Source organism: Chenopodium album, chromosome 20 (assembly GCF_948465745.1).
Source record: "Chenopodium album chromosome 20, dcCheAlbu1.1, whole genome shotgun sequence".
NCBI classification, from domain to species: Eukaryota; Viridiplantae; Streptophyta; class Magnoliopsida; order Caryophyllales; family Amaranthaceae; genus Chenopodium; species Chenopodium album.
In genome coordinates, this window is record NC_137853.1 from 41,792,539 (window position 1) to 41,814,513 (window position 21,975).

Sequence of the window (21,975 nt, forward strand, 5' to 3'; positions counted from 1 at the left end):
TTTGAGTTATTAAGGGAAGCCTTGATAATTTAATTCCTACATTTTGTAGGAATTGGAAATTTCCATGAATTTGCAATTCCTACATAATTCACTTTTTATAGGCTTATAGCCAACCAAACAAACCCCCAATTTCTAATTTCTCATAATTTTTCAATTCCTCCATTTTTTTGTTCAACCAAACAAGGCCTAAGATTATAATGTGGACAAGACTGGTACTTAACTCGAAACAAGCATTTTGTTTGTAGTTAAAAGGAGGTTCAATCTATATCTTTAGGCAAGCTTGCTCTTTCCCTAAGGAGAGTAGTTGGAAGGAGCTTATCGTAATGTTGACGTCTTTCAGTAACAGAATATAATTTGCGCTTGAAATTGGGAAAAAGCATTGCATGGCGCTTTGTGGATAGCATAATATACACTAACATCGGAAGGATTGAATTTCTTCAATGTAAGATACAAAAGATTTTTACCCTAAAAAGGGATATAATGAATTTGTGGCACTAAAAGACATAATACATCCATCAGAAAATTAAAGCTCCTAATTCTAAGCCATAGCACTGCAATCATCCCTCTGCTTTCAATTTCCGAGCCCTTTTGGTCGCTGGTGATGATGGAGCATCTGATGACCTTCCAGGCCCCTTCAAGTTTTAATCACAAGTTTTTTTTAGAAGAATTTTAAAAAATGGGAGCTAAAAAATGTCACAGACAAGTAAAATGCAATTTACAAAAAAACTACATTTACCTTTCTTTTCTGATCCCTTTTACCGACTCTATCCCCTGTAATAGAAAATAAATTTAGCAACATAGTGACTTGTTAGCCATCTAATTAATTAAGAAAAGCCATTAAAGACAAACCAAAAGTAGGTGAGAAATGTTTACCTCCAAAACTTAGAGGCTCGGGAACAAAAGGGCGATCCTGATCCCAAGCACGTTGGGAGCGCTGTTAAACAGACAGACAAGGAAACATTTAGGTTCCAGCAAAGTGAAAAAGGGCATAATTTTAGGAAAATTTGACATTTACTACCACCGAAAGCATCCTGAATCAGATTTACTACCCATTTAAAAAAATATTTTATTTTGCTACCACACAAATCCCTAAAATATATATTTCACTACCAAAGACTAAGACCGTTACTAATTCCGTTAGTTGGGTTTAGCCACCGTTCAACCACCTTGCGGCCACCCCTTCACTTCACTGCCACCCGTCCTCAACTGCCACCCCCTCCTCCCTGCCGGCGCCGGCACGACCCCACCCCCTCCCCCCAGCCGACGCAACCACACCCCCTCCCTTCCCCCACCTGCGCAACCAACCCCCTCCCTTTTCCCGTACTTGCTGCCCCGACCCCTCCATTCACACCGTCACCCACAACGCCGAACCACCACAACTCTGATCCCCTGCTCTCTCCAACATCTCCAAGCTCAGCCCACACCGCAACACTGCAGCGAGCACCACCACCGCAAGAAGCTTCTCGCTCCACCAGCAGCCCCGCACCACCATCAATTGAAGCTGAATATACGTCGCTGCTGCATATACAAGATATATGCCCCCATTGATGCAAGATAATGCTTGGACTCCATCTCCATCTCCATCTCCATCAACCGTAAGCCACCATCGCCGCTGAAAAATTTCCCCCTTTTTCAAAACCCTAATTGCTTCAATTGTGATTTAATTTCAATCAAAATCTTCTATCAAATCACTTCAACGACTCTTCTATTCCATTTTCGACGCTTTAGTGCTAGGAACCGAGGTCGAAAACGCCGGAATTAATGGAAGTAATTCAATTCGGGGTGGGGGTGGGGGTCGGGCAGCGAGAACTGGGAAAGGGAAGGGGGATATGTTGGTTGCGTAGGGGTGGGGGGGAGGGAGGGGAGTGGGTTTGCGCCGGCGCCGGCCGAAGCTCTGGACGCCGGCCGCCGGTCGCTGGCAGGGGGGAGAGAAGGGGTGGCAATTGAGGAGGGGTGGGTGGCTGGGTTACTTTTTTTTGAAAAATAAAATCTTTTTTTTTTTTTTTTTTTTTTTTGAATAAACTTAACGGAACCTTAACGGATTCCGTTAAGTGGTATTGAAATTTTAATTTTGTGATTTTGGGTGGTAGTAATATAAAATATTTTTTTAAATGGGTAGTAAATCTGATACATGATGCTTTGGCTGGTAGTAAATATCAAATTTTCCATAATTTTATCCAGTACTTCAATTTCAAATTAAAATTATAAAGTCCAGTTTATACACATGAAAACACATCTGAAGCATCAAGCCACAAAGAGCAACAAATAAGGTTTTGCTTTTTATAAAAAAAAATTAAAACAGGTAAAAAAAATAAATGAAGCAATGCTATAAAAGAAAAGTTGATGGTCATTTCAGGCCACATCATAATCAAAATTCAAAATACTGATACTAGTTCAAACCTTAGGTGTTTCTGGAGTGTCAGTGTATGATCCCTCACGATAAGAAGAACCCTCTGCCTCCTTGTACTGAAACTAAGATTGCAAGTTACAATAACTCAGTTAAATATACAGGTACAGTCAATCTCAATTTTTTATATCTCAGGTAGCAAATTACCTGCTTTTGTAGATTCAGTAAAGTTAAAATCTCTTTTCTCAATTCAAGATGCTCGGCACATACAGATTTTGTTGGGACCTTTGGCTTCAAATTAACCTGAAAGAAAAAGGCAATTTAATCCTACATAAAATTAATCCAACAAGAAGAAGGAAACAAGTTGATGAGAAACAAAATGGTGAGATGGGCCCCAGATTTATGCATCTGCTCCAAAAGGCATTACTTAAGCTTATAAAAGGCATCATCATCCTTTTACATCTTTTCCGCTCTCTAAAATAATAATCTGAACCTGTAAATAGAGAGGGTAAGGGTACACATTAATGGGAGTAGGGATTGAAGCGGGATTCCTCTATTTCTTTGGTCCAACGGAATGGGAATGGAGCTAGAAGGGCTTAGGTGGCTGGCAGCTAAAAACATAGTACGGACTAATGACATTCCTTGGTTGTACTCCTACATGATAACAATAACTCCACATACAGCCAAACCCACTAAGTAAATTTAGCCTTAGTGGGCCAGATATTAACCAACTCCCTACAAAAACTCAAGAGCAGGAATATAATTCAGGTTCAACAAAAAGATTTGCATCATAAAGCAGGTGCTTATACAGGCTCCAATGATGAAGCAAATTGGACCCAAGTTGCAATCACATTTTTAGATAGGCAAATTATAAGATAAGATGCATGCATACAATAAGACAGTCAAAGTCACTTTTTTTTTTTTTTTTCTCATTAAGAGTCACATAATCCTCTATGATGTGTCAATGTCACATATCCGTGAAAACACACAGAGAGAGAGAGAGAGAGAGAGAGAGAGAGAGGGCGGAAGAGGTGGTGCTGTATTGGAAGACCATAACTGTTGTACCACAGCATAATTTCTAAATGTCAAAGATTGAATTTCATTAACCACTTTCTATTTTCTGCAATAGATGACATATTACTATCAACAGCAGATATTCTCTAAGAGATTCAGATCTTAGAATTCGAGAACTAGCTAGGTTAATATGAAGTCAAACCCCATATACACTGAAGATGCAGTACTTATTTCCCCTCTACATATAGCTTCAGCATCACATATATGATATATCACACCATATTTGTAAAACCAGTTTATTACGCATAAAATAATACAAATTTAACGAAAGATAAAGAACAAACCCCAAGATCTTGCAAAGTCTGTTCAACCCTCTTGATTGTTCGAAGGCCAGCAGAAGAGCTAACAGCCTGTACCATTTGGTCAAGAGCATATGTCCTCAAGTATACACGCATCTGCAAATAGTTCAGAGGTAATATAAATACTCATTGACTGAATTTTATACCTACAATATTACAATTTGCGAATTCCTGAAAAATGGCATAGGATAGATGAGCTATTTGACGATTAGTTGAAACATTGGCACAAGAAAAAGGTACAGAGAGACTGTTCCTAATGCAACTCACCGAGCGAAGGGAGGCCAGGGTAGCAGCATTATCTGCTGCAGCAGGAGCTGCAGAGATAGGTGATACAGAACCAGGATGAGCAGAGCGATCAGCATCTGCACCAACATCCGAGGTTGCTGGTAACTCTGACTCCTCTGCTTCCTGGAACACATATTGAAAAATCATAAGTCAAGGTCTTCTATTCTCCCTCTACGTGATTGGTTGACTGTTGGCAGAGAAGATAAAACATGTTTAAAAAATGGTGCCAACCAATTAAATATGCAATCCAACCCTTAACAGATATATGGCATTCAACTACAAATATATTAGTTAAGATTAGCTCAAATCACGACCAAAAAGTTCATTTATAGAAAAAGAAGCTCAAATTTTAATCATTAAAGGGAAATATACTGAGCAGTCAGCAGAAAATTGCTTATTTCCTAAATCCTAACACAGAATAGGGCTATTTTCTCATAGTGAAGATCATAGCCTAAATCAATTATCAGGAAGAAGAAATTTTTTGTTATCACCAATTACTAAAAGCATTTTATAGCCGAAAAAATATGAATGACAAGCTCAATCACATTTAAAGGAGGGTAGAAAAAAGGTAAAGGACAGGTAAGACCAGAAAGCATTAACAATACATGGAAGGTTAAGAAATGATCATCAAAATCAAAAGGTACAATATATAAGTAAATAACTAGGTCCAATCATTTCTAAGATAGCTGAATACAGTTTTCAGTCCCATACTCTATCTCGCCCTTGAAGAAAACAAGACCCTTTAAAAATCAATACCAAAAACATCACAGATGCACAAGCAAAGAATATGGACTACAAAAGCTGGCCAGTTTTCGGGTAAAAAGCACTATTGCCCCCACCAATCATATTATGTGAGCAGTCACATAAAAGTAGAGATAAGCACAAGCTCAACATATCCTCTTTAATTATAATTTCTTAAACATAAACCAAGCAAATAGCATCCCGACTTGTAGAATACCTTAGCCAACAAACGTGCCTCTTGAATTCTTTTAGCTTCAGCAAGAACCTGAAAAACAAGAAAACACAACATGAAGTGACAATGATATGCACTAATAACAAGTTAGCTAATACTAGAATTCTAAAGATTGCTACTGAGGCTACAATATAGCTTTGCAGACTAGATAACACAATAAAGTGCAGACCTCAGCATCCTTGCGCTCTTGATGTTTTGTTTGAGAAAGAACCATTGACAAAGCACGCTTGCGCTCTGTCTCCTGTTTTGCATTGTATGGTTCCTATTACATGAAAGCAAGTTGCAACAATATGTCAATACAATTACAAGCAGAAACCTTAATAGGGATATCAGTGAGCCAATGCATTCATGAACAGCTTGTTAACAAACTTGGTCAAAGCTAGTTCATTAATAAACAAATGACTCGAACAAAAATTTCAAGTTTGTTTAGTAAAAAAGCCTAGCTCGAACAGCTTAGAACTTAAATTCTTAAGGCTTGTCACTTGTGGACAGCTTTGTTCATGTTAGTTTATATGCTCATCCGTGTTTGTTTATAAGCTCGTTCAAGCTCGAACATTATTAATTTAAAAAAACTATGCCCATTTTTTTTATTTTTAATGTGTATAATTTTTTTCAGAAATTCATAGAGTATCACAAAAGATAACCAAAATGTATATGATAAAAAAATGGTCATTTTTAATAATAGCACTTTTGTTAATATCTCCGTTTAAATTCGATCTTGCTCAATTATCATGACTCATTAACAAAAAAAGTCTCGTTTAAATTATTGTAGCTCAGCTCAAGCTTGAACACGAATTAAACAGCCTACTCATAAGCTAAACTCGAACAACAAAAAACTTAAATGAGCCCAGCTCAAACAAGCAAAATAAAGCTCAATTGTTTTATTCATGCTACTTGCGTGTTTCTTATCAAACCTAAATCGAACGGTTAATACTCAGTTCAATTCAGCTCATTGATATCCTAAATCTTAATAGGTAGTTACAAGGATTTATTAATCAGTTCACCATACCTTAATCAATGGATGCCCAGAAACATCAGCAGGAGATGGAGCTCTAGCTATCAGTAAAGCTCTAGTCACTGTATAAAAGAATACGAAGTTAAGTAAAACACTGAAAAGATTGAATTAGCTGAAGAAGTTAAATTAATTGAACCATTTTCCAAGCAGAACACTTCAGAAAATGCAGAGAAGAGGGGGGGGGGGGGGGGGAGTGACAGAGTAAGGTATGAAATACAAGGTCAGCAGAGATATACCACTATAATATCGATCCTTCAACTCCTCCACAGTCCGAGGCGATGGAAACCTATCAGCTATTAAGACAAAGCGGAGATCGAACCTCTCACACAGCTCAAATAAGGTATCTGTCTCTTCCTTAGTCCATTTCTGGAAAGAAGATAATGCCAAAACAGAGAAAAGAAAAAGTTTTATAAACAAGATGCAGCTGTACGTCATTTAATGTGCTTAAGTAGCATAGGATACTTGGCAAGAAATTTTTTATGAAGGATGAATTCCCCAGAAAAATCCAACAAACTCAAGCAAGATGAGTGAAGAGACAATGTTTATGCACGGTGAATCCTCGGATAAAATCTCAACAAACTCAACTTGAAGCAGACAGTAATTGTAAAAAAAAAAAAAAAAAAAAAAAAAGTGTCCTAATATACATGCATATCAAGGTTAAATATCAAGATCAAAATACATTTGTTATGTATTAAACGACTTCCTTCGTTCTTTTGAAGCTTTTGGGTTTTTACCCTTCAAACACAACCCTTTGATCACCTATTGTGATTTTTACAAAAGGAAAAATATAGTTATATAGGGTCTTGTTTCATTCGTCTCGATACACCTTTCAAAATAAACTTATCAATTTTTACAAAAAGATATATGGTCAAAACACAAAATTTCACATGTCGCAAACTTGCAATAGATATAGAACGGAAGAAGTATTTATTATGAATTGATACCTACAGGATTTGTCAAGTAGTTCTCGTACTCCTCATCTGTGTATTTGATAACATCAACTGACTGGGACACAAAAGCAAAATAGAATATGTCATTTCGGGAAGTAATAAAGCAAAGCTCCAATAAAGCAAAGCAAAATAGAATATGTCATTTCGGGAAGTAATAACATCAACTGACTGATTAGGAATAATGTGGGAGCTCAAGGGGCAAAAGCTCCAATAACTCAGACCATGAGGTTGCTCAAACCCTGTCTAACCACTCCTCAAGCTGGGAGAGAAGAGGTTGCTCGTTCAGTCCTACTATTGTATGGTACAATTTAGAAAGCCATTATTCCATATCCTGCCATCCCTCTCCACCCCATGCCCCAATATACGAGACAGGCTAATATATATCCATCAGTTGTAACATGTTTATTTTTAAATTGACTAAGGCATAATATACAGCAATGTGCATACCTTGTTATATTTGGCAAAAGGATAATCCCCCGTTGGAGGCACGCCATTTACAACTCTGACCTACATGAAGAATAGGAAAATTCAGTTAATGCTCAATTTAAAAATCAAACAATTTCATATATTACGATAGATAGATCAAAGTGAAGCAACAAATACCCAGTGGTAAAGCTCCAAATTATCTTTCCGAGCTGAATTTGTGAACGAAAGCCATTGCCAAGTAACCTGCACAGGACATGGAAAATGGGTACCTTAAATAAAAATTAGCAATCATGCTCCAACCCTTCATCAAGGTGCATCACCCTCCAAGACAATTAGAACTACTTTCAGTCGTTCTTCAATACATTTGACAAGCACCCAGATTAAGCAAACGCCCATAGAACCTATGTTACTCGCTGCGTAAGCTTAACTAAGATAAAACGAAGTAATTCATACCATTGAAGTGTCAATTGTCAATTATCTACTTACATGGCTATAATGATGAGTTCAAGTAATATTAATGTAACTTCTTTATTACACAACTACGAGTCGATGACGAATTCATTCCAAGATGAGATTTTTCAAAGCAATTAAGCTCAATTTCACAAAATTAAAGACAAAATGATAGAAAATAAGCAAAAGGGTGTGACCTTCTCATCAGTTGGTGGACGTTTCTTGAGCTGAGCGACATCAATTGCAGGCATAAGAGGTGGAACTCCTCCAGTAAGCATGTAAACCTATTCATTTTACATACAATCAAAAATTCAGCATATTCCCAAAACTATCAAATTCAAAGGGCAAAAAAGGAGGAGAGCGAAAATTAATAAAACCTCGCGAGAAATGCCATCGGGCTTCCGGTGAGGTTCTTTGGGAGGTTTAGACTTCTTCTCTTGTGATAATGGCAATGCGTTTTTGGGTATTCCCAGAATGTCTTTTGCATCCATCTTTCACTCTGCCTTCTCCAAATAAATTCTCCAGATCTGATAATTAGTTTATCTGGGAGAGTGAGTTGGTTCAATTTCTGGGAAACTTTGAATATGCCCTAAATCAATTTGATCTTCAATTTTTCAATTTGGGGAAAAATGGCAGGGAGGTTGGAACTTGGAAGAACACCCTTTGGTTTGTGTTCTACGAGTAGTAAGCAAAATTTTCCGAGGGAAGAAGAGTAACAAATCAATAACGTTTGAGTTTGACCCCAAAATGTAAAATCTTCTCCCACGGGGTATCGAGTTAACGAGTTATCAACATATTTTGGGGTTTTTGGGTGATCATGATTTGTACACCCGGGTTTATATAACAAATTATGTTTTACTGAATTATGGGAGGAAGTTTTTATATTATGTACTCCCTCTGTTTTTTTTTTTTAAATGTATCAGTTTAATCGGTATATTTGTCAAGACATAAATTTGACCATTAATAACTTTATTTGTCTATTAACAAATTTGGATAGTTCCACTAACCCAATTAAATTCTCGGAGGGTATTAGGGGCCATGGGAAACATCTCGGCAATTTTTATTTCCGGGCGAAAAAGGTCAAAATATTACCAAATTGAAGGCTATATAATCCACAGTTTTTGAGAAATTTTTGAGGTTTCGGGGCCCGATGGCGAAAAATATTAAGACTCTAAAGCTGTCAAAAACTGACCCGACCTTAACCACCAATAATCTGAACTCAGCCTGTACTCAAACAATGGGGTGGATTATAGCCTTCAATTTTGCCACTTTTCGCCACCGGGCCTCAAAACCTCAAAATTTCCTTAAAAAGCGTGGATTATAGCCTTCAATTTTGTAATTTTTTTACCTTTTTTCGCCCAAAAATAAAAATTGCTGAGATGTTTACCATGGTCCCTAATACCCTCCAAGAGTCCAATTGGGTAGGTGGAACCATCCAATATGCCCTTAAACTGTCATTTACCCGTTCACAACTTGAAGTGATTTCGTAAAATCAAGCCTATCACGGACGTTTATGACAACATATAATGAATTAATGATCATATGTGGTTTCAAACGGAATTATATGACCCAGAGATGTATCCCTTAGGGTCTCAAGGCTTTTCGCCACCGGCCCCTGAAAAACCTCAAAATTTCTTCAAAAGCATGGATTATAGCCTTCAATTTTGTAAATTTTTGACCTTCTTTCGCCCGCAACTAAAAATTGCCAAGATGTTTACCATGGTCCCTAATACCCTTCGGGAGTACAATTGGGTCGGTGGAACCATCCAATATGCCCTTAAACGGTCATTTTACCCATTCACAACTTGTAGTGATTTCGTAAATTCAAACCTACCATGGACGTTTAAGACAACATATAATGATCATATATGGTTTCAAACGGCATTATATAACCCCGATATGTATCCCGTAGGGTTTCAAGGTTTTTCGTCACCGGGCCCCGAAACCTCAAATTTTCCTCAAAAAGCGTAGATTATAGCCTTCAATTTTGTAATTTTTTGACCTTTTTTCGCCCGGAAATAAAAATTACCGAGATGTTTAACATGGTCCCTAATATCCTCCGGGAGTCAAATTGGGTTGGTGGAACCATCCAATACACCCTTAAACGGTCATTTTACCCGTTCACAACTTGTAGTGATTTCGTAAACTCAAGCTTACCACGGACGTTTATGAAAACATATAATGATCATATAGGGTTTCAAATGGCATTATATGACCCCGAGATGTATCCTTTAGGGTTTCAAGGCTTTTCGCTACCGTGCCCCAAAACCTCAAAATTTCCTAAAAAAGTGTGGATTATAGCCTTCAATTTTGTAATTTTTTGACCTTTTTTTCGCCAGGAAATAAAAATTGCTAAGATGTTTACCATGGTCCCTAATATCCTCCGGGATTCAAATTGGGTCGATGGAATCGACCAATATGCCCTTAAACAGTCATTTTACCCGTTCGCAACTTGAAGTGATGATTTCGTAAACTCAAGCGTATCACGTACGTTTATGACAACATATAGTGATCATATATGGTTTCAAACGACATTATATGACACCGAGATATATTCCCTAAGGTCTCAACACTTTTCACCACCAGACCCCAAAACCTCCAAATTTCCTAATAAAAAAGCGTGGATTATAGTCTTCAATATTGTAATTTTTTGACCTTTTTTCGCCCGGAAATAAAAATTGTTGAGAAGCTTACCATGGTCCTTAATACCCTCCGAGTGTCCAATTGGGTCGGTGGAACCATCCAATATGCCCTTAAACGTTCATTTTACCCGTTCGAAACTTGCACCGATTTTGTAAACTCAAGCATACCACGGACGTTTATGATAACATATAATAATCATATACGGTTTCAAACGACATTATATGACCGTGAGATATATCCCCGGCCCTATGGTCTCAACACTTTTTACCACCAGACCCCGAAACCTCAAAAGTTCCTCAAAAAGTGTGAATTATAGGCAATTAACATTAAAAATTGACTGGCTCTCCTTATTACTTTAGTCAAACATGAATGTTTTTAAATATCCTTCTTAAAATTATAAAAGTACTCCACACTAAAATAAATAAGTTAAATAGTGAACCAAAACAAAGGGAAATAATTAAAATAAGTGAATAATAGTGCTCACCATGTGTGGGCTACTATCCTTGTCCCCATAAACCCCATATATATAAGTCTCACTCTCAATTCAAGCTTCTCATCCTATAATATTCTTACAGACCTCCTTTCTCTCTCCTCACTCAACCTCGTTCTTCTCTAGTTATACAACCCCAAATTAAAGGGGCCCCATTTAACGTATGTAGTATCATATCCGATTCAAAGAGGAGAAAAGTAGTACTCTTCCATATATCTTCAACCCAATCAATGGTTTATAATATGAGGTAATTATACTTCTACTACTATGCTATCATTAATCTTTATTCTACCATTTGATGATTAATTTGTTACTAGTAGTATTATTCTACCTTTCATGCATCATTAACTTACATAAATCTAAACTTCATGTATATATATGTCAAATATGTGTGGTCTGATTCATACATGCTTTATTAAATGATTTCCCACTGATTATTAACATTTTCTTTGTTGATCGATAGCATGCATAGGTCCTCCTTTGCTGCCCTAAACCACTGTGGCCATGGACATCATCAAGGTGTACAAGAGCTCCGGAACACGGTCGATCTCTCAACAATAAACTCAACGACGACGATGACAACAACAACAACAACGCATCATGGTAGTAGTGAAGGAAGAAGAAGCTTCTCATCACTATCATTAGTTATCAAGTCTTAGCCTTTTATTCGGTGCTATCCTACCTGAGCTTTAATATATTTTCTATCTTTTTTATTCTCTTTTTCTTGACCTTGTAAGACCTTTTCTTGACCTTGTAAGGCCTGGTCAGATCTTGTTAACCCTAGTTTCTAGCCGAACCAAGGTGTTCTTCAATGAACACAGATTCGGTATTTTAGGTAACTAGGGTTTAACATTACCTTCCAACTCATCATCCCACCTCTTGTCTATCCCTCCTGAGCTACATAACTATTACTAAAGTTTTCCATGGAAGCTATGTATATCTTCAAAGTTTGCCCATCAACGGCGGCGCCCTTTCATGAACATGGAACTTCCTTAAGGCCCAAGGGTGAACTTGTATACCTACCCTTTCACTTCTTATTGTATTAATTTAATACTCCGTAATACACATATATATCTGATCTTGTACATTGAAACTCTTATGAGAATGAATATACAATATTTAGTAACATAATAATTATCTAGCTAATATTAAACCGAGTATTTTTATTAAATAAACGCTCCTAAAAAAAAATATAAGTCTCTCCCGTGTGGCACGGCTAATTTGTTGACCAAAAACGCGAATTTTAAGAGTTAAAAAAACAAAAATCAAAAAGCAGGGCAACGCAGAATTTTAGGTGGCTTCTTTTGAATAATAAACAGTATGTTGGCAGCTTAGTGCATATGCAAGCTGTGTGAGTTTTAGTGATGGAAGCTTTTTATGCTTTGATCTTCGTTAAATTTGTCAAAATTGTTCTCTTTTTCCTATGTAAGAGCACATTCATGGTGTTTATAATAATTGACCTTAGTGCTGTGGTTTGGTGCTACGCAAAATGTTTGTCCTTTAGCTATTCCTTAAGAGCAACATAAGTAAACAAATGTTTACGAGAGGGGCCGCATGTTTTTTGCCTTTTTAATCAAGTGGATAGTGGCACATTCCCATGTATTTTTAGGCAACGTTTTAGTATCCAATGGTTCAAATCACCCTCATATCCACACAAACATATACTGAGTTGTTTAAATTACATTTACACGTACCAACTAAAGAAATTGATTTACAGTGAGTCGGATGTATAGACTCTTGGGGCAACACTACCATATAATATACACATACTACATTATCCGTCTTGGAGTATATAGTATGTCAGTAGATAGATGTTTGAGAAATAACATCCTTAAATAATGAAAAAACTGCACGAACTAAAAGCCTCTCAAAAAGAAAATGGACATGAGGCTATGACAATCAATGAGGTTTATGTTAATAGGGTTATCGCCAATTGTAGATTCAGAGCAGAGCCATCAAGGACATTATATTGGCTGCCAAAATTAAATGTACAAAATGCCAAAAGCCTTGAGCAATATATACCCCAGCTCAATCTTCGTTTTTGTGGGAGAAATTGGGCAGGCGATTAAACCAATATATATATGCCAAGACAAACTGTCATTATTCACGATTCATTGCTTGCAGTTTTAACCAAACAGACATTCGTGTGACAAATTTCCTCCACAAACTTATCAACTAGTCCCTATTGTACTAACACATTTGCCTATTGCGCCAATTAGGCAATTAAGTAGACGTTTCATCCGCTATAAATTTTCATTTGAGATCATTCACAAATAATCAATTATTGGATATTATATACGAATGGAGTACACTATTGTATAAATCAATCAATTTTTCTCAATGTCCAATGATATGTAATACTAATAAACTACTTCTCTTTGGCTCAATGTGCAATGTACACTATTGTATATTAATATTCTAATTTTATTTTTTGTCAACTGCACATCAAAGTAAAGATCTCTTTGGCTGAGAACTAGGTATATCGAGAAATTTACAAAGTAGTTAGCTAGCTAGTAGACAAGTTTTTTAAGGCTCCTATTTATCTAGGATAGTAGGACCACTTGAAGTCTTCCATGTTTATGTACAACAAGGACATATGTAAAAGACATATACAAAGTATAAATAGTATATAAGCATATACATTTCCGCTTAAATTATGATGTTCATAATACATTTTCAATGTACATGGTACATAATACTCAATATGACGCATCATTTATCTATCTTTTAATTTACAAATTACAAACAAATTATCTTTCTATATCATTATCTATCACAAACAAACAAGTAAAATGACTAAGCCACATATATGTAATACGTGTTTACCGATGTATGATGATTAATGGAATCGTCATAGTAAAGAGGTACGTAAAATGGCCGATGGGACCGGGGAAGGGTAGTGCAATGAGGTGAAGTTGACAAAATAGAGGTGCCTCAATGATAGTGTCCTTTGACACTCATAACGTGTTTTATGTGGAATAGATGAATTGAAGGCAACCGGAACCCGTGAATTGAAAATATATAGGCACCTTTTTGTGGGGACTAGCGAGTGTCGAGCGCATTCAACGCATCCCTTTAACTAAATTTCCATCTTTTAGGTACCACTCACATGGCCACCTTTCTTTACCCATTTTTGGTTTCCTTAATATCTTTTCATACTCCTTATCTTACTCCACCTGTTTTTGCATTCCCAGATTTTTGGTAAAATTATTTTTATAATCATTATGGTTAATCATTCTGTTTTTGAATACAAATCTTAATCATCAAATGTTTTGTGTGTCAAAGATAGGTGAGCAATATAGGAAAATAGTGAGGTTTAATTTGGTTGATTGAAGATTGATTGGTAGTGAATAAAAAAATAAAATAATGGAGTTTAATTGAATAAAGAAGAATAATAAAATACTCGCAGTGAAGTTTGTTTGAATGAGGAAATTTTTCTGGTAGAATGGGATCAACGGAGTACCAATTAAATTACGAAGATAGCACGACCAACACATATGTGGCATAGTACGAGGTAGACATGAAATCTAACTAAGGGTCTGTTCTCATTGACTGAATTGAGCTGAACTGAACTTATTAGAGTTGACTAACTGAACTGAAAATAATCGTATGAGAACAGACCCTAAGTACGTTAGATCATGGACCATAATTGAGCTACATTATGAATTATGGTAAAATGCATGGTAAGACACATCACGACTTGACATGATACGATGCTGCTTGACGCAATATACACATGGGCTCAGGCTAGCCTTTGGAGAATCACCATGTGACATTGTTTGGGCCAATACAACCTCAATATATGCGAGCTTAACATGAGATAAAAGTATAGAACACTATATGACACAGAGTCACTTATGATATGGGCTTCAAGGATAACAGCTTAACCAAACTACATGTGTCAAGGCCTCAAGGGTAGTGATCTTGTCCAAAGGCCCTTAACAATAAACAGCCCAATCAGCCTGCTGGAGCCACATGTGCCCATCTAGTAGTATAAATCTACGAGTATTACAGTAATCATAAACATCACGTATGTCGTATAGTCTCACGACTCTTCTCATCTCACTTATACTCCGTAGAATTAAAAAAAAAACAGAGTAACAGAATTAACAACGCACAAGCCAACTCAAAATCTGCCAAGTGTAACTCACTCCACGTGTATTACCTTCATTGGTTCCTATGACCTTGCTCTTTTCACTCCCAACAAACCAACAATACTGTACTTCACAAAAAAAACCCTCTTAAAACTCTCCAGAGATTTCTTCGAACTTCACTCATCATCTTCTTCAAAAATATCAAATTCTGGGTAAGTAAAGATTTGATCTTTGGAAAGCTGCTGCAATGTTGTTACGATTAGGGTTAATTCTGTGTATATTCGCAATAATCCCATTAAAATCAGAATCAGCAGTGTTAAGCATAGATCTGGGTTCAGAATGGCTCAAAGTTGCTGTCGTAAATCTAAAACCAGGCCAACCTCCGATTTCAATCGCAATCAACGAAATGTCCAAGCGTAAATCCCCAAATTTAGTCTCTTTTCAATCCGGAATTCGTTTGATCGGTGAAGAATCCTCCGCTTTGATCGCTCGTTATCCCGACAAAGTTTACGCCCAAATTCGTGACCTAATCGCAAAACCCTACTCCTTTTCCAAGCAAAAGATCGATTCTTTCTACTTGCCCTACCAAATTGTCGAAGATTCTAGAGGTGTTGCGGCGATTAAGGTTGATGATGGCCAGATTTATTCATTGGAAGAAATGTTGGCCATGATTTTGAGTTATGCGTTGGATTTAGCTGAGTTTCATTCCAAAGTTGCTGTGAAAGATGCGGTGATTAGTGTGCCGCCGTATTTTGGGCAATCGGAAAGAAAGGCGGTGATTCAAGCTGCTCAATTGGCTGGTGTTAATGTGTTGTCGTTGATTAATGAACATTCTGGAGCTGCATTGCAGTATGGAATTGATAAGAAGTTTGCGAATGATTCCAAATATGTTGTGTTTTATGATATGGGTGCCACTTCTACTTATGCTGCTCTTGTTTATTTCTCTGCTTATGATACTAAGGATTATGGCAAGACTCTTTCTGCAAACCAATTTCAGGTATTCTTTTGTCCTCGGATTTTATTAATTTTTACTCCTTCCGTCTCTAAAAGTTCTTACTTTTATGTGAGACAATCACCATCAAAACACGAAGTAACGCGAAGAACATTTAGAGGCGGAGGGAGTAGCTTTTTGTATATTTGATCAAGAACTTTAACTTATAGGAAGGTGAAGGGATGATGAATGTTATATTGGTGCTGCAAAATATAGGATTTAGGAGATATATTATGAATTTGAAAAATTGATTGCTGTATTTTCATGTCAACCTGTTGTTGGCCATTCTATTGTGTGTTAGTGTTCTTTATACAATTTATTATAATTGGTGTAGGTTAATGATGTGGTTTGGAATGCTGAACTTGGCGGTCAACATATGGAATTGAGATTGGTGGAGTACTTTGCTGATGAATTCAATAAGCAGCTTGGAAATGGGGTTGATGTAAGGAAGTTTCCTAAAGCAATGGCAAAATTGAAGAAGCAAGTCAAGCGTACTAAAGAAATTTTGAGCGCCAATACAGTGGCTCCAATATCGGTTGAGTCTATTCATGATGATCGCGACTTCAGGTTTGTGGATTGCTCAATTCAGAGTTACTAAATTTGATTTCTGCAAGCTTTGGAAACCTGTTTTAAAACTTGCATTTTAAGCATTTTTTAGACTGCAATTGACTGTGGTAGATTTTTAATGTGTACTCTTTGTCTGATTGTTCAAACTGTGTAAAACTTTATAAAGGGGCTAATCCGAAAGTAGGAAATAGGAGGGTTAATCTTGTCCCTTTTCCCATGAGGCGAATTAGTATAGGTGTTTGTACAAAGTATGAGATGCATTCTTTTTTTTTTTTTTTTTTTTGAAGGACAATTACTGCAATGTGCATACATAGTTGATGTTAATTCGGAGTTCAGTATATATATATTTAATACATTCAGTCTGGTGTATAGTTTTACTAGAAAAGATAAAATCAAAATAAAAAATAAAAACATCTTAAGTACAGTTGCAACACAATAAAATTAAACAGCTGAATAGTTGCTAAAGAGTTACCCCTTTTTTTACTTCAAATTATTGTAGGAGTTCTATAACCCGTGAGAAGTTTGAAGAGCTTTGTGAAGATTTGTGGGCCAAAGCTCTCATCCCACTAAAGGAAGTCCTTCAGAATTCAGGCTTGCGAGCTGATGAGGTATCTGCCGTAGAATTAATTGGAGGTGCCACTCGAGTTCCAAAGTTGCAGGTAAATAATCTTTCTAGTTGCTCCCTTAATGGAAATATATCTTTCCACCAGCTGATCTAAGGTTTAAAATGTCACAGGCTAAGCTTCAAGAATTCCTTGGTAGGAAACAGCTAGACAAACATTTGGATGCTGATGAAGCTATAGTTCTTGGTGCTGCATTACATGCAGCAAATTTAAGTGATGGAATAAAATTGAATAGAAAATTAGGAATGATTGATGGTGCTACATATGGTTATGTGATGGAATTGGATGGTATTGATCTTGTGAAAGATGAAAGTACAAAGCAAATCCTTGTACCCCGCATGAAGAAGGTCCCTAGTAAGGTAATACATCTTGTCTGACGAACTTATTGGGAATACTAGTGAACAGACAATGTTCTCAATTATAGATTTATTGTGTTGTTTTTCATCCTTGGTTACTTTATTGCAGATGTTTCGATCAATAATTCATAAGAAAGACTTTGAAGTGGCTTTATCTTATGAGAGCAAAGACTTAATGCCACCCGGTGTTTCCTCTCCCATATTTGCTCAGTATACAGTCTCTGGATTGGCCAATGCCACTGAGAGGTATGTATTTGTGATTTATGTAGCATATGTTGATTTGAGTATCTATCACTTTCCATTTACTGCAATATAACTTTTCTTAAATTTTATCCAAACTTGAGGAGTTTTGTGTTTAGACCTGAACTTTTCCTCCTGTTTTATTCTGTTTCAGATATGCATCTAGAAATCTCTCTGCTCCGATCAAGGCAAACCTACATTTCTCTTTAAGTAGAAGTGGGGTGTTAACCTTAGATCGTGCTGAGGCTGTTATTGAGATAACTGAGTGGGTAGAAGTTCCTAAAAAGAATCTGACTGTGGATAACTCCACTTCAGCAAACATAACTTTGAACTCATCAACTGAAACTGCAAGTGGGGATTCTGCTGAAGAAGGTAATGACAATTTGCAGAATGATGGCAGCACGAATAATTCCTCTAACTCTGGTGCTACAGAAGAGAATACCAAAGAGGTTATTGAAAAGAAATTAAAGAAGCGAACCTTCAGAGTGACCTTGAAGGTAAATGCTGATATAATTATCACTGTCGGAATATAAATCCTTTTTGTATTGATGAAATCAATTGATTTAAATGTCTTGCTTACACACAGGTAGCTGAGAAGACAATTGGACCTGCAATGTCATTTTCTGAAAAATCCCTGGCTGATGCGAAGCAGAAGCTGGCAGCACTTAACCAGAAAGATGCAGAGCGAAGGAGGACAGCAGAGTCAAAAAATAACTTGGAAGGATACATTTATTCAACCAGGGAAAAGGTTTTTGCCTTTCTTTTTGGATTTGATCTCTTACATGATGCTGAAAATAAAGGTTTTGTCAGCAATTACTTAACGTGTTTGCAGTGCTGGTTCTAATTAGATCATATAAGTAATTTAGCTAACATAATATAGACACGTAGGTGCGTTATGAGCTATAAAATCCTGGTAATTTATGGTGTACTTGCTTCTGTTTTGAACATGGTCTGCCTTGGTTAAATCATCAATAGATTTGCAGCATCTTCTCCAGCAGTACTATGGTTTAAGTGTATTCTGTTTTTTGTTGGTCCTTCTGCTTGATATTTACATCCGGGAAGTTTCAAACACTAACCTCTGGGTTTCCCTCAATTTGGCTGTACTATTGGTAGAAGATCACTGTACTTTTGACACATACAGCTGATTCCCACATTCTTTCAAAGCTAAAAGCTAAAAGTTACTTGAATAATCCATATAAATGGGCATAACAAGTGTAATTTGTTAATTTTTTTTTAAAAAATTTATGTTCGAATACTTTATCCATTCTCTCGTGAATTGATAAATTAGTGAGTCTTTATATCCCCAGGATATGTGTGTATGCCTTTAGTTTGCTATGACATCAACTGTAACTTTGTTGATGTATAACAACTCTATCTGGGTATATGGAGAAGTTTGCAGTCTAGCATTTTTTTTTTCTTCCTTTGGCGTAATGTATGTAGTCAATCTAATAATTGCCTAATTATATACTTCCCGTTGTTTGGTCTTTAATAGATGGAATCATCTGGAGAAGTTGAAAAAGTTTCAACTAATGAAGAGCGACAATCGTTCATTGCAAAGCTTGAGGAGGCAAGACTTTACCCAGCAAATCCTTCCACTTCATGATTTTTCTATGATATTTAATTAAAAAATATAAGACAAACTTTTTGGTGTTTTCAGATCCAAGACTGGCTTTATATGGATGGAGAAGATGCTACTGCTGGAGAATTTGAAGAACGTCTGAAGATGTTAAAAGCTATTGGTGACCCCATATTTTTCAGGTTGGTTTGGCACCTTGATCAAAATTGAATTTCTTATAGCTAACAAATGATATCTTACTGGTGTCTGCTTCACTTTAGAATGGATGAATTGACTGCTCGTCCAAAAGCAATTGAACAAGCTAGAAAGTATCTAACTGAGTTAGCAGAGGTATGTAATGTGGCTTACAGTTATCAATTATGATTGCATTCTTTTGTGTATAGCAATGATTATACGGAAATTCGCAATTAGCTTGAATGTGCCTATATCAGTATAGCAAGGTTTTTTTTTAAAATCTGGCCTAAAAAATGTTCATACTTAGTTTTTGCATAATTGCAGATTGTACGTGGCTGGGAGATCAGCAAATCCTGGATCCCAAAAGAAAAAATTGATGAGGTTAACATCTGAATCTGGGAGCCTTTGGCCTGTTCTAGTTGGATTAATTTGCTGCATTATCTTGCAATTAACTTTTGTTGATTGTCACTGGGTTTTCAGGTTTTGAATCAAGCTGAGAAGTTCAGGAAGTGGTTAGATCAGAAGCAGGCTGAACAGGAGAAGTAAGTAGTATCACTGCAAGTTGCTTAGTGTATTTATTATATAAACTTAGTATTTTTTTATCGATAGCATTTTTCATGCAATCTTTTTTAATAATCCTTATATTTATGCTTTAGAATAACTATCCCCCTTACTAACAGAGTATAAGAAGTAACATTTTACTCTATTTTTTTCATTCTACATTTCAAGGATTAATTTGCAAAATGTGTGCTATTTTGAAGGTTGACAGATTTTTCGGAAAACTTTCGGAGTTTCTTATCTGATCATATTAAGATTTTTCAAAACTGAATTTGGAGATTTGGTCCAATCTATAGTGTCTTTGTTGCTTGTCTTCTTCAAACACTTTTATTTTTGGGAAAAAAACAAAGATTTTTGTAGGTTGTGCTATTTTATCTTACTATGCTACAAATATTAGTGAATTTGAAGATCCAGTCCAATGTGTAATGTCTTTGTTGCTTGTTCCCATGAAACTCTTGCTTTCTTTGAAAAAAGGCAGGAAGACCGTTTTGGATTGTCATATTTGGTCAATAGTTTGTGAGTTTAAGCCGAATTTAGAATTTATTAAATGCAGTCATTAGTGTCTTTGGTGCTTGTCCTGTCAACTATTATATTGCAGGATCTGATGTGTGATTAGTCTCATTTATGTATGTTTCTTGTTAATTGAAATCTAGATTGCACATAGCAAATTAAAGATGGTTTTTCTAACTTATTGCTTTATCTAATTTACCCATGAAACCATGAATATATTGTTTTGATAAAGTACAATGACTGGCATTTTTTTGTTTGATCTGCAAATTCTAATGTTTGTATTTCGACAGGGCTTCTGCTACAAGTGAGCCTGTATTTACTTCCGATGAAGTGTTTGACAAGTTAGCTGATCTTCAGGCTGAGGTATGTCTGATCTTTCATTAATGCCTAAATGGTGACATTATGTGTGTGTATCACAAACCTGATTTCTGGTTCAAGAGTCTTATGAATGACAGCAAATTTTGAATCTAGGTAACTAGGGTGAATAGAATCCCAAAACCAAGGCCCAAAGTAGAGAAGCCTGCTAAGAATGACACTAACACTGAGAAAGCGGAGAAAGATTCGAACTCTACTTCTGGCACCAGTGAGGAGAGCTCTACCAAGGAAACTCCAGAAACTTCTGATGGCTCAGCAACTGATAATGTTGACCCAGAGTCTGGATCTCATGATGAACTGTGAGATGGTATGCTTCCCCAATGATAAAACCATACAATTCATGGTTACAAATTACTTCTCCTGCCGAAGGCTTTACTTATTGGAACAAAGTTCTTTCTCAAGGACACATTCCTTAACTCATTTATCTGCTCAGAGACTAGTTGGCATAGACCTTTCCTCGAGTAAAGTATATGTTAGCTTGAGCCATAGGTTCCTGAGCCAGTTCGACCTCTTTTTAATTGGTCTGAGATACGAAATTTTGTTAGAAAATAGCAGTTACGGATTACTTGTACTAACACCTTATGTTGTGCTGTCTTGTTGGAACAAGTAGTAACATTTTTACCATAATTATAGCAAAAAATTCTCTTCTTACAAAATCTATTACATGTACTGAATAAATAATGTTGTCTTGCTTGTGTTTTCTTATTCTTCAACACTTATCTCTATACCGCTCACTGAACAAGCTGCTCCATTGTTTTCTTAAATTCTTCATTACTATTTACAATCATTGATCTTCGCTAGGTTCAATTGGCAACCAGAAGTGTTGTTTGATAATGTGTCTGCAATTCAATACACGACATTAATGCGCTGCTCTTTTCTTATAATCTTCCCAAGATCCCATCACTCCATCATGCTGTTTGTCAAGAACAAACAATTTGTTTCAATGTTGTGTACCACAA

At 36.4% G+C, this 21,975-nt stretch overlaps 2 protein-coding genes and 1 long non-coding RNA gene across 3 annotated transcripts; 2 read left to right on the plus strand and 1 right to left on the minus strand.

Annotated features, from left to right (window-relative positions):
• Nucleotides 1-398: 398 nt before the first annotated feature.
• On the minus strand, nt 399-8,604 carry LOC145597613 (SWR1-complex protein 4-like). The gene is made up of 16 exons (XM_081653818.1): nt 8,197-8,604; nt 8,017-8,103; nt 7,547-7,612; nt 7,391-7,450; nt 6,942-6,998; nt 6,230-6,359; nt 5,988-6,055; nt 5,148-5,240; nt 4,964-5,011; nt 3,988-4,128; nt 3,706-3,816; nt 2,555-2,650; nt 2,401-2,472; nt 874-934; nt 737-771; nt 399-632 (listed from the first exon to the last, which is right to left on the minus strand). The coding sequence occupies exons 1-16, from the start codon at nt 8,308-8,310 to the stop codon at nt 558-560; spliced, it is 1,314 nt and encodes a 437-aa protein (XP_081509944.1). The 5' UTR covers nt 8,311-8,604; the 3' UTR covers nt 399-557.
• Nucleotides 8,605-10,995: 2,391 nt separating this feature from the next.
• On the plus strand, nt 10,996-12,086 carry LOC145598976 (uncharacterized). The gene is made up of 2 exons (XR_014103666.1): nt 10,996-11,199; nt 11,416-12,086. It is a non-coding gene; the product is annotated as an uncharacterized LOC145598976 (long non-coding RNA).
• A 3,066-nt stretch (nt 12,087-15,152) lies between these two features.
• LOC145598225 (heat shock 70 kDa protein 17-like) lies at nt 15,153-21,758 on the plus strand. Its single transcript, XM_081654558.1, has 14 exons — nt 15,153-16,043; nt 16,372-16,604; nt 17,104-17,263; nt 17,341-17,586; nt 17,693-17,829; nt 17,978-18,320; nt 18,410-18,571; nt 19,316-19,390; nt 19,481-19,581; nt 19,660-19,729; nt 19,898-19,954; nt 20,054-20,115; nt 20,932-21,004; nt 21,113-21,758. Exons 1-14 carry the CDS (start codon nt 15,294-15,296, stop codon nt 21,317-21,319), a joined length of 2,676 nt encoding a protein of 891 aa, XP_081510684.1. The 5' UTR covers nt 15,153-15,293; the 3' UTR covers nt 21,320-21,758.
• The last annotated feature ends 217 nt before the right edge of the window (nt 21,759-21,975 follow it).